Source organism: Aptenodytes forsteri, unplaced genomic scaffold, assembly GCF_000699145.1.
Source record: "Aptenodytes forsteri isolate BGI_AS27 unplaced genomic scaffold, ASM69914v1 Scaffold59, whole genome shotgun sequence".
NCBI lineage: Eukaryota > Metazoa > Chordata > Aves > Sphenisciformes > Spheniscidae > Aptenodytes > Aptenodytes forsteri.
Window position 1 is genome coordinate 2,367,659 of NW_008794085.1, and position 13,000 is coordinate 2,380,658.

Genomic DNA, 13,000 nt, shown 5'->3' on the forward strand with positions numbered 1-13,000 from the left:
CGTGGGGGACCGCGATAACGGGCGTGCCCGGGTTGGCCGCTGGAGAGGAGCCCCCCCGCTATCGCGCGCTGCAGCGGCCGGGCGCCAGATTAGCAAACAGGCGGAGGTGTTGCTCCAGACGCGTGTTTTAAACTTGCTGCGCAAGGTAGGTCCCCCCCGCCTCACCTCCCGGGGCTTGTTTTCTCCTGCTGTTCGGCAGCTGTAGGCTTCCCTGCTTGTCACGTTGCCGGTGTGCTGCGGTCGCGAAGAGGAGTCGCAGGGTGTTCTGCGTGCCCCTTGCTCTGGCCGCTTTTGGTAGCGTTGCCGCTCCTTCTTGCAGTAGCTTAGCGCTTGGTAAGGTTGGCGGCTCTGTAAAAGGAGTTTTGTTTTGTTTTTTTTCCTCAGTTTTCTTAGAGCTCGCTTTCCTGAGAAGTGCTAGGCGGTGCCCTCCTCTGGGGGAGTTGCGAACTTAGTAAAAGATCGTGAAGGTGAAGCTGGGGTTGCCCAGTCTGACACGCAGAACCCAACTCGGTGATTTTTTTCTTTCCCCTTCTTCTTTTCTTCGCCCCCCCCCCAATCAATCTCGTTAATACCTCTTCAAGATGTAGAGCTCAAGTAGATAAATGTTCCTGATGTGGGTCTCTGATGGACAGTGTTAGTGTTGCTCCTGTAGTGAATTACTTTTTTTAAAAAAAAAAAAAGCGAATCTGTGCTCTGTAGCTTATTAGCTACTTGATTCAATGGTGCTTTTTCTGCTAGGTGAAGAGCTACGTATTAAATGCTTATTTTATAAGTAGGTAGCTGTAAAGGGTAGTCATTACCGTCGAAACCTCGTTGGTGACTCGAACACTGAGCTTTAACGTGCCTGGCTACAAAACATTATGCAAACAACAGGTTGTCCTACAGCATTGCAACGGTGGCTGTCCTAATGCAGCTTTTAGAATTGAATGAGTAACAATTGTATTCGCGACGCACAACACTTAACGACACTTAGATATGCATTTAAACATGCATGGTAGAGTTAGTCTTCATTCACAAAACTTGCTTGTATTAGTGCTTTACAAAACATACCGTGGAAACTTACTGAGCGGTGTTAATTACTCTGTCTGAATTGAATTGTTCTGTTACTCTGTCTTGAGCTAGGTGCTTTGCTTGGATTATTTTTAGATTATTAGGCTAATAAACATTTGGCAGAACTCGATGGTTTGTTTTAAATGCGGTAAGTCACTATTAATCACTCGGAGCTTTTTAACTTTTTTAATGCTTCGGTTGAAGGTTCTAGTTCTGCAGATTTAATGCAGTTTATTTGGATGTTATTTTGAATCTACTGTAGAAATGAATGGATTAGAAAACAATTACTGTATTTCACTTATTGCCAAATGAATTATTTCGTGAATATTACACCAGGGAATGCCTGTTCTTTATTGGAAGACAAAGCCCAACAGTGATATAGGCTTGAATCTCATCTTTTTCTCTTAAGCTGAGAAAGTACATTGCTTTCCTTGGCTGAACTTCCTGCTCACAATTTCTACAGCTAATTAATAAAGGAAGCTAAAGGCATCAGTGAAAATAATCCCTAGCCAGTGGAGTTAAGTGAGGATTGTGTAAAACTGAAAGTATCGTTATTAGTCAACGTCAAGTTTTTAGAATAGCTGTAGGGGCTTGAAAGACAACTTTGGAAAAACCACCATGTCTTCCACGGTACGTATTTGAGTATCGGAGGAAATAGTGTTTCTTATAAGGTTTGCTGTTTGATTTTTAAGATCTGTCACTTCAGATATGCTTTTACTGGAAGCTTATGGGAGGATTTTGCTGAAGTCTTGGAGTGGTTCTTATGTCATACTTTCATGCTTTAAGTCTTGACCAGATCCAGCTTAAACGTGCTCTGTTTCCTCTTTCTTTCCCACCTACTCCTATGACTTTTATTCTGGGTTTGGTCTTCGCTGTGTACCCGCGCAAACGCTGCTGCCCGTTCAAGAGAAGCCACTACAGGAGCAGCGATGTCTTTGGGTGTCAGTGCAGGATTGAAGTATATATGTACCTGTTTCCTTAGACAACGCTCACAGCTATAAATTATCATATGCTTTTCTGTCAGATATATTTAAATTTTTCAAAGTTTTTATATCTTAAACATTATTAAAACTAGTCCAGTATGTTTTTATTATAAATTTAGATACGGATGTACTCCGCAGTTTTCTCTTTCTTAAAAACCTTCCTGTGTTTTTCCTGTCTCAAAACCGAAATCAGCCTACCTCCCACCATCTTCACGAATGATTGATTTAAGGCTGTGTAATAAAGATAACCTTTGAGCTTCTAATGTTAAAAACGATTTTTTGGGTTTGGTGGTATTTTTTTTCAGTTCCTCTTGTGAGGAAGCACCACGGTGTTGACTTTACTGTGGTTTTTTAACTCTCATTTCTCGTCTTACAAGATAGCTGGTTCTAGCAAATCAAATGTGCTTTGTGGTCTACAGTTTGGGCTTAAACACCTATACACTTCAGACAGGTGAGGACAAAAGAAGTAAGAATGCATCTGAAAACTCGGGAATGATGCTTTCGGTTTTGACCTTGAGAGAAAATGTTATCCTTTATAGAATTCAGAACATGGGGAGTAATTTTCTGCGCGGTAAATGGGACTGATAATCGGCGTATGTAGCCGGTTTCGGATATGATTGCTCTACCTTAACACATGGAAGGAGGAAAAAAATTGTAAGTTTGGTTCTGATCTTTGTGTGAAGTAGGAAAGTTCTGACAGCTATGGTACTGGAAAACAGGGTTAAAAAGATTAGGAGAAGGGGAAAGTTTTCAATGTCCCATTCAGTGGAGAGGGAGAAACTTAGAGTGATTTAAGACACCTACAACAGCAGTCCTTTGTGCTTGTTCCTCTGATTTTTTACATGCCCAGATATTTAAATAAATAAATGCCTATGAGTTTAGCCTTTAAAACTGCATGTTCATAACGGAAGCGTGCTGTGAAGCCTGCTCTGGTTGTTTGGTCTTTAAGACACCTTTTTCTGGTGGTAGAATGTGGGTTATTCAGAGAAATGTGTTAACAGTGGTCTCTCTTTATTTCAAATATTTAGTTTTAAGAAAGAGATAAATGTAGACTTGCTATTACTATTACAGATCCTCTTATTTAATGCCTATTTCCTGAGAAATAGTTGTGTAAATGTTGTGTTTTGATGATCTAATGTGATTGAATGATGTGATCACAAGGAAATATTTCTTGCATTTTGCTGTAAAACAAACAAACAGAAAACTGTTACAGACCTTTTATGTCATGTGGTGATCTGAGGCGAAATTGCAATATGAGGAAGTTGTCTGCCAAAGCATTCTGTTGGTTTCTAATTAACGTATTTATTTATGGCAGAAATACGATGGCTCAGTCGGATTTAGATCTAAATGAGACGGCTCTGAAAGAGGATTTGAAGTTTTACTTCATGAACCCATGTGAAAAATACAGAGCAAGACGTCAAATACCATGGAAACTGGCTTTGCAGATTTTGAAGATACTTATGGTTACTACACAGGTAATCCTTCCTCTCTCTTTTACTCTTGGAAAGCGTAGCAATGATGTGCAGGAGAAGCAGGTCTGTGGTTCTGGGCCTTTGCCGTCCCTGGTTATTTGTTACTGACTTGAACTTGCTGCTTCAGTCCAGAAAGAAAAAGTACTATGAAAGGTGTGTCGAGGGGGAAGAATAACATAAACTAAGTTACAAAAGCCTCCTGGAGACTTTGGGGCAGTATTTGACCAGGTATTTTGCTGTTTTTAAGATAACACTTTAAAGCAAGTTAGTCTTCCAAGTAAATCCAGCACTGTCTTCAGGCTTGCTGTCACGGTGCTGCTCTGTGTTCTGCTTCCTGTTGTGTTCATAGATTATAGTTTCACTGGACCGTTTCAAAAGTGATATTTCTTGAAGTCTAGTCAGTAACTTGAAACGTACATGTTCAATGTGAAAATGCTACAGGCTCTGGTGATGATGGGGATGACTGGGCTACAGGAATCGGACGTGCCCCTCGCTTCTGTCATCAAATAATGCATTTCAAACAGTCGGGTACCTGGATAGGTAGAGGCAAAGAAGAGGGTGGTTTTTAAACTGCACTGGTATCACAGTGTAGCTGGTTAATTTACAGTCCACTAAGAAATGGTGACTGGAGGTCAAGGGAAGCAAAATGGGACACATGTATAAGTAGAAATTATTTTTCTGGACCTTTGCAATGCAGGACTCTGACATCTGACACTCTGCAAGTACAGCTAAATATACAACTCCTAAAAACATGCTGAGTTGCAGGATTCCAGGTTTGTGTTTGCCTTGCCTGCTAGAATGAAGCGTAACCCCGGCTTACGTGTCCCTGTATTTTATTGACCGCTCTCGCTCTTCATTTGCCCGCTGGAAGGACGCGGCAGGCTCCCTGGCCCCGCTGGCACAGGGTCCGGCCGCTGCTGTGCTGTGCCAGAGTCCTGACGGAGCTCTGTCTGCAGGCGGGAGCGGGATGCAGTGGTCGATCTGTCTAGGCAAGGCTAGTTGAAATAGGTTACTTACACTAGTGCTGGCACAATTGCTACCCGTAGTGTTGGAGCTGCTGAGAACAGGGAGCGTATTAAGGTGTGTGGTGGGGGGGAAGAGGGGTGGGCAGTGCGAGCACAGCGTCAGTAAGCTAAGAGGACAGGTTTGCCCCATCTTACTTTACTGGCAGCTGCACCTCAGATGTGGGTTATTGCACTCTCTCCAAATACAGGGCAATAACCTTTGTGTGTGAGTAACGAGACAAAATACAACTTCACATGGCTCTGAAAAGGTTCAGTCCTTTCAATCTATCCTAACCTACTGACTTAAATTCTTGGGGGAGTCACCGAACGTGTAATTTTTCTGTCTGCTGTCCTAGTCTCCCACTGTCCTTTGTGAGCAGAAGGGGTGCTCTGCTGCTTGGCTTTCAAAGGCCACAAGATTTTCTGGGTTGCTGCTTAAGATTTTTCTTGTCGGCCCTGGGTCTTGCTCCGATGCCAGGCAGGTAGTTGGCCAGAAAAGGAAAATAGAGTTTCTGAAGGAAAATGTGTTGCTGCTCTGCAGGGAGGTCTCAAATGCGAGTTAACAGTAAATGGACAGGTTCAACAAGCATCTCTCTATTTCAGAGTGAGGGCAAGACCCTTGAAGGACAACCTAGGAATAAGTTAAGCCTCCTTCTAGCTGCTTCTGCCTGATGCCAGCCTGTTAGTCATGACACTTGTGGCTTCTTCAGTGTGGTGCAGCAGCTGGGGTGTCTGTGCTTGACTGAAAAGCAGAAGAGGCTTCTGTCCCAGTATGGGGAGTAAGTTTTACTCCAATGCTGTGCTGAAATCCCCTAGGGAGTCCCCTGAGGAAACCCTGCTGAGTATGTTTTATTTCTCTGTATTGCAGCTGGAAGATCCCTGATTTTTTAGAGATACTAACTAGAGTGCTGCAGATTTATTTGTAGCACTCAGTGATTTTTTTTGCAGTCAACTGAAGATATAAATAGTTGATTTAGAACTTGGCTAAAAGTATGAAGATTTGGTTCTTAATCTGAAGACTGTATATACCCGGCAGAGCTGACATCCCCATTTCTCTGTCCTGGCTGTGACTCTGCTGTACAACCAAACAGCCTTGCACTAAATAGTCCGGCTGCATGTATTCATTTAGCCTGGCCCAGATCTAAGCAATTACTGTCTAGGACAAAAGATGATGTATTCCAGTGAAGGGGGAAAAAAAAAATAGGTGTGCTTTCCAGTTTCCATTGTTTTGAATGAGGGAATTTGGATGTTAGTGGAGCCTGCCTGTTTGCTTTGGGGGATTTCTAAGTTCTTTTGCCTGCAGTTTCTCACTCTTACTACTTCCCTACTTCTGCCAGTTTCTTGTAGGGCTTGGAAACTCCATGCAGTAATGAGACAGTTTCACATTTGCTGTTAGTAAGCAGTTTGAACCTAGGATGAAGAGTTAGCTCTTTGGGGCCTGGGATATCCTCCTGCTACTATGCCTGTGAAGAAACTCTCATTGCTTGATTTTTCAGCTTCTAGGCTCCATTTATATGTTTTCCTTGGTGGTGGTGGGAATGGGAGCATCCATATGGTAGGGCAACACAAATCCTGAGTAGTAATTCTGCTGGCTGCTGTTGCTTCTTATTATAGCCTCCTTAACCAGCACCTGGGTCAGGCACGTGACGCTTTTTGTTGCCGTGGAGTCTCACATAGGTTTGCTCTAATCCTGTGCCATGCCAGAGGTAGGAAGAAGGTGCAGGAATTTGTCCCATAGCAAAGCAGGGCATTTCTGGGGTAGCAGGTTGCACTTGTAGGTTAGTTCTTCTGCCTTTTGCATCCTCAACAAGAGTTTTGGCAAATTCCAGTTAGAGTTGTTGGTCCAGGATGCGTGAAAGGCGGCAGTGATCTAGCTGTCTGTTTAGTTCCTGTACTGTAAGTTTTAGAAATAGTGTGAGACTTCGATTTCTGTTTCTCTTACCCTGCATGTGGTAACCTTGATTTTAGTAGTCTTATGGCATTAGTTAACAGATTCTTTGCTCCTATTGTAGCAGGGTTACAGCAACAGGCGCCTTTCTATTTTGTATTTATTATAATTCAAAGCTGTTTCCAAAATGTTGCTGCTTGACCAGTGTTCAAATTTTTTTTTTCTCTTGTCAGCTTATTTTTTTTGGTTTGAGTAACCAGTTGGTGGTCTCATTCAAAGAGGAAAACACTATTGCTTTTAAACACCTATTCCTGAAAGGCTATTCTGGAGTTGACGAAGATGACTACAGCTGCAGTATATATACACAACAGCATGCTTATGATAGCATTTTTTATGTTATTAATCAGGTAAGTGTGTGTTTATAATGAACAGTGTTAAAGCCGAAGCTATAGCTATAAACTTCTGCTAAGGTTCTGGTTTTCTGTCGCCATTCTTGAATTTCAGTTTTGATACTTCAGCGAATCAGCGTAGGCGGGGTATACTGAATTTTGTGTGTAGATGTCTGCATTTTTGTCTCTTGGAGACAAATCTAAACCGAAATTCTACTCGGTTAGTGTGTAGTACTGAAATCCAGAAAGTTTGAAAATCGGTCATCTTGCATGAACTGGAACCTTTGTTTAGGCCTTACTTTGAAGAGCTATGGGTCTGAATATACCTATGCATGGTATTCAAAAAATCTGTGCTTACAGCTATGCTGAATTGCAGCTTTGTAGTGAGTGCCAGAGGCCTCAAAATGGGGAATATGGTACTTTCAGGAATGTAGGGGCACTCGCCCTGGTTAGGGATGGTATTTTAAAGAACAGTCCCTTTACAATCGTGGGAGGAAAGTGAATAAATCTAGGATGAAAATTCAGTAAACATTTTTGTATTTAATATTAGTACATTTAGAATTCATGAGACGAAAGAGTGTGTGTGTGTAGAAAATGAAACATCTCTTGTGTTTGGGGATGACGATAAGCCCAGAAATGGTTCACATGGGATGAACGGAAGGTGGCTTTAAACCACCTTTCATTTTCCCAGACTTCGGGACATCAGCTCTGATGCTTGGTTTGAAACAGTTTTCTCACCGTCAGTTATGCCCAGCAGTCGCAGTGGTGCGAAGGCTATACATCCTTCTTAAACATGCGCTTGCGTGGGGGCTTGCTGCTCCTCAGCCACCTCCTCTAAGCTACGGCAGAGCCATCAACAGATCAAACATGCTGTCTCTGCTGTGCTGGACAAGGCCAAGATTTTCACTCCCGATATGTTAAATGAGCGTTGAAGTAGTTTTCTCAGTCTTCCTTTGAACTCTCAATGTTGCCACTATTTCTGCTATAAACTGTGCTTTTTTTTTTTCCCTTCCTTGCTTTCTTTGTCTCACTTTCCTTCTTTTGTAGGCACTAAGGCTGAGGTGAAGTCCAGATAGAAGACAGTAGAGAAATAGTAGCTTTATATCCTCAAGAATGAGCCAATGTGTGACACAGGCATCAGAAAAAGGTCACTTCATAAAATGTCTATGTTGTATAAATGTAGACATATCCTTTAAGGAGATTTAAACTTGTGTAACGTGGGTTCTTTAGTGTCCTGTGGTGTTCCTGAGGCTTTTTTTCCCCATGTAAGACTTAATGTTCACCTGGAGGCACACTTTTTTGTGACAGGTGTTGCTTTTTTGTTTTGTTTTTTAAAGATGCCTTCTAGGAAGAGACAAGCCAGCTGGCTCCTAAGCTAAAAGCAATGCTGTTTTGTTTTGAGATGGGCAGCTAGAAGCCATAGGTTTTGGTGTTTTTATTTTGAAATGGGGGTTGCAGGGGTGGGGCAAGCAGAAGGATATGATACTACAGAAGACGGTAATAGCGCGCTGCAAAACTGGAGTTGTAAAAATGAAATTCTAGGCTTTGTATAATGTGTCACTGCGACATTTTCACACTCTGGGGAAAAAAAAAAAGAACATACTTTCCACTTGGAAGAGCACACGGCTTTTCCTTACTCCTTTCCTGGGTCCAATTTGGAAGCTTCTATTACAAAGAAGCTGTGCGGAGTTGTTATGCTTGTACCTTGCCTGCGGCAGAGTCTGGAGGACCAGGATGTTCTGCTGGCTGCTCTGTCTGAGGCTGCTTAGAAACGTGTGAACGGGAATTTTGCTTTTACTGTTTCGTGGTGGTGTTTGAAAGTGGCGTGTGAGTAACCCAGAGCCACGTGTTACGCTGTCAGGAGGGCAGAGCCTGAAAGCACATGTGGACAGAGCAACAGCTCTTAGATGCAGGGATCTGGAGATGTCCTCAGAGGGGTGTGGAGTCGTGACTAACTACTGTTTCCACTCACTTGACCTGCCTTAGTCAGACTTGACTTCCTTAGTTTACTTTAAGATAACGTTCTGACAGGGCACGGAGGCCGTGCTTTTTTTCCCAGGCTGTCTAAACCTGTTGCAAGCTCAGCTGCGAGGAGTTGAAGCAGCACTGCGAGGCAGAGCTTTGGATGGGAATGTGGTGGTTCCTGTTACAGGTCTTCTGGACGCGGAGCGTGTGGTTGTTAATGACCACTGGGACTTTGTACCCCACACGGTGGGCTAGTGGCCATAATGCCCGTAGGAAGGAGGAAATAGGATGACACTGAATGATGCATAATAACAAAATCCGTGTTTAAGGGGAAGAGGGTCTAATCTGTATCAAAGCCAGCTGAAAAATTTTTTTAAGGAATGGGAAGCCTTGTCTGACTTCCCACGTTTATTTACTTCAGGCCTCCTGGGAGGTAAATGCTTCCTTCAGAGCGGACCAGCGCTATACGCTGCCCCGAGCTCTTTCACTAGGTGAGGTGATGATAAAAACTAATGAATTACTAGATGTTTATGCCTTCTTCCTCAAAGGGCCAGGGGTCTATCTGGCTTCTCTTGGACAATGTTAGCTGGTGCTGAGCTGAGCTGGCAGACAGCTGTGTTCACGGTTAGTCATTGATCTCCTCAGCTGTTGAGGAGTCAAGAACCACAGAGAGGGCTGTGCCCCAGGGGTTTGCCTCGCTTGTGCAGGACTGGGAGGTGTGACTCTGAGGATCAGAGGATATATCTTGCTTCCAGCGGACACCAAGGACATGTGGAAGGCAAGTCAGGAGAGGACTGGCCTTGAATGGAGTTCTTTGGTAGTGCTCAGGGCAGATCCATGCGTGCACAATGCTTGTTGGCTTGGCATAACTTTATCCGCTTCCACTTCTAGTCCTTGTCTTCAAGCATATCTTTACATATGAAGGTGATTTGTGCTGTATTTAGAGTAAGTGAAAAAGAAAGTGCCTTCCTCACAGGCATGTTTTCAGTTGCTTCTGTGCTTGTGTAAAGCAGGCAGGTTAAATTACTTTTGGAGGCTGCTCAAGCTCTGTGTATGTTCCTTGGTTGCCGGTTATATAGCGAACGCGTGGCTTCCCTCTTCTGTAGTCACACAGGGAGCAGCTTTGGTTTTACTCTTGGGGTGTATTTGGTAAGAACTGTGACTTGAATTGTACGTAAAGCAATCAAGTTTCAAGTGGTGTGAAAACTAGCACCTTCATGAGATAAATACATAAGATATCCCTGGAGTGTGTGTGGTTAGTAGCAATACTGCATTGAAGTTACTGCCAGGCATCTGATTAAAAGCTGTCTGCTGGCTTGCTGTCTGGCACATGGGTAATCATTTGCAGGCAGCCCAGTAGGTACGGGGCTCCCAGTCACTGTGTCACCAGGATGCCAATCACTACTAATTAGTGGCCAGCAGCCCTCTTGGCTTCCCATGAGGTATGCACTCTCAATTTACAGACTTTATGTGAAAGTAAATTTTTTTTTTTAATTGTAAAAAGCTGTATTGATACACATAACTTTGAGATTGCAAGTTACTATTTAATGCAAAAAAGATGACTGTCTCTAACTTCTGCTTCTGTTTTGTTTTTAAACTAGTACAAGGAATTAAAGAACATATCCCTGGGGACGCTTGGTTATGAACATGAAGGATCAGGTTTAAAAATCTGTAAACAACAGTACAAGAAAGGCACAATGCTTCCTTCCAGTGATACGCTGAACATAGATGTTTCTACTGAAACAGGTATAGTATTGTTGTACTAAAAATGTCTTGCTGTGGAGTACTTATATTCTAATGCTAAATCAGTAAAGTTTAAAACCAATAGCTTTTTGTGTGGCAACCACAGGAACATTAACGTGCCTTTTGCCTATTTCCCTCTTGATTTTTAGTACCTGCCTAGAAATGGCAACTGTGTAGAGTGTAGGAAGCTCTTTTCAACTGCTGTCATTAGTGGGCTGTGGGTTTTTTGGTTTTGGGGTTGGGTTTTTTTTTTTTGGTCAGGGTTTGTGTGTGGGGTGTTTTTTTTTTTTTGTTACCCCTCCGCAGAAAGTTCAAATACAGAATTCTGGATGCTGGTCAGTCTGTACCTTCAGTGGGTGGGTGTCCTTACCACCTGTCAGAGCTGAGTCCTTGCTGTAAATCTCAAGGTTTACTATGTGAACCTGCTTCTGATCCCACTAGCTGGGGCTCTCTATGGATAGGTTTGCTCAAAATTAATTTTGCCTGGTTAGGACTTGCCATTCTACCTGATTATCTCAGTTTTATGCTGCTCTCTATGTGAAGTTTTTAAGATTACAGCTTTTCCTCTTCTCCTCCCAGAATGTATCTTTTTTAAGCCACAGGAGCTAGCTGGTAAGAAGGCTGAACTGAAGCTGAACTCCTCTTTTTTCAACCTTGAATTTTACAGGTAAAGCAGCGGTGGAGATTATTTTATTTTTAACTTGTCCTTTCATATGAATATGTGGTTTCTGAGTTGTGGAGTTTCCTTGCTTTGTGTATGTGTGTATATTTCTGTGTATTTATTTATATATATATTTATTTATACGCTTTTTAAAACATTCAGGCTTATACAGGTTGAAATCTCCTTCAAGCTGAAAGGCATTGCTCTACAGACAATCCATGCCCGTGAATTGCCTGACTGCTATGCATTTCAAAATACCGTAAGTGAATATGGGGTACGGCGCTTCTAACACTGTATATATAACAAGAGCTTAAGCTAAGGGGTAGTCATCATCCTTATATTTAGACTGCAAGGGAAAAGCAGTTGAGCATGTCCTGGCCCTTACCCCTCCTTCCCAAAGGTTGCTGAAATGGTGTTGCCATGGGACAATATGACTTTGTATCATGTTCCAGCTGGTAACTTCATAACCTGAGAAGGAGATAAGTAATTGTTATTCTTCTAAAGGTTAAACTTGAAGTTTGGCTTCATGGAATACTGCTTTTTATGCTATATGTGACATGTTCTCAAATTATGTCAACACCAACACTTATGGTGACAGCTTTCTTAAAGCTTACCTGACCAACAAATACTAATGCATTTCATGTCAAAGCACTTACGGAGCTTTTTTTTTATGGAATGAAATTTTGTTAGTCTTGTTTCTGATATACTCTTTGTGTTTCCAGATAACTTTCAATAATAGAGCCCACAGTGGAAAAATCAAAATCTATTTTGATAGTGACACTGATATTCAAGAATGTAAAGACTGGCACATATTTGGCTCTGGTAAGTATGGTGCACGTGTGTTTGCATGATAGCAGTGTTACACATCTCCTCCCGTCATTTCCCCTGCTCTACAACAGTCTCTCTAGCAAGACATTCCCCATCCTGCTCATCAATTGATATGAGTAAGCCAAGGAAAAAACCTGATTTGGGTTCACGTGATGGCTTATAAACCTGTAGATGAAAAGAATACAGTACAGAAAGTCAAACAAGTTTCTGATTGCAGGTCATGGAATAAGAAATGAGGTGGGATTTTTTTTGTGTTTGGTTTTAATTTAATGATGTTGGTATGGGTCAAAGTCTGCACTTCTTTTACCCCATGTAGTTGTAACGCTGTTGGAGTACAGATGGACAGATGAACTTAATGCAAAAAGGGGACACTTGTATTAATATACCCATTTTTTATTTTAGTTTGAAGAATGTGAACATGCTTTTCACTCTTGTGGCCCAATCTCCGTAGTTGCAGAAAGAACATTTCTTATAACCCATCTATTTATGGGGTGAGAGTGTTTTAAATGCAAAACATGTGACATTTTGTAACAATTTGTGCTCACAGAAATGTGAAAAGACTAACTTTACTTCCTTTCTTTGACTCTTTACAGTTCTCCAGAAAAACACTCAGTATATTCTAGCCTTTGATGGATTTGTCATTTTAAGCTGCTTTGCTTCTCTCATCCTCTGCACACGATCCATTGTTCTTGCCTTGAAACTACAAAAAGTAAGTACAGCGCTCATAATCTCAATGCTTATGTTGTCTTTGTCTTGTTTGCTGCTAGTCTTGTCCAGGGATATGTTTTGAAATACTGGGTAGTATATCTGTTGCAGGATGTTGCTCTCTTACTGTATCTCTGTCTCTAGAAAGGATGTGTAGATGTCTGTGATGAACAGTTGCTAGCTGAATGGGTTTTTACTTCTGTTTGTGTAGTGCTGTAATACGAAGTGTTTTGTTGTATCTCTCGAGAGCGAAAGAAGGAGACTCTTTTTTTTTTTTTTTTTTTTTTTTTTTTTTTTTTTTTTTTTCCTAAG

The 13,000-nt window shown here is 42.0% G+C and overlaps 1 protein-coding gene across 1 annotated transcript in view; it reads left to right on the forward strand.

Moving 5' to 3' along the window:
* The first annotated feature begins 99 nt into the window (after positions 1–99).
* The window catches only part of MCOLN2 (mucolipin 2), a 22,291-nt gene continuing 9,390 nt past the window's right edge, over positions 100–13,000 (forward strand). The window contains exons 1-8 of the mRNA XM_009274066.2: positions 100–145; positions 3,349–3,508; positions 6,631–6,804; positions 10,353–10,497; positions 11,074–11,161; positions 11,318–11,414; positions 11,878–11,977; positions 12,577–12,692. Coding sequence (XP_009272341.1) covers positions 3,356–3,508; positions 6,631–6,804; positions 10,353–10,497; positions 11,074–11,161; positions 11,318–11,414; positions 11,878–11,977; positions 12,577–12,692 — 873 coding nt within the window. The 5' untranslated portion in view covers positions 100–145; positions 3,349–3,355. The remainder of the gene's footprint in view (positions 146–3,348; positions 3,509–6,630; positions 6,805–10,352; positions 10,498–11,073; positions 11,162–11,317; positions 11,415–11,877; positions 11,978–12,576; positions 12,693–13,000) is intronic.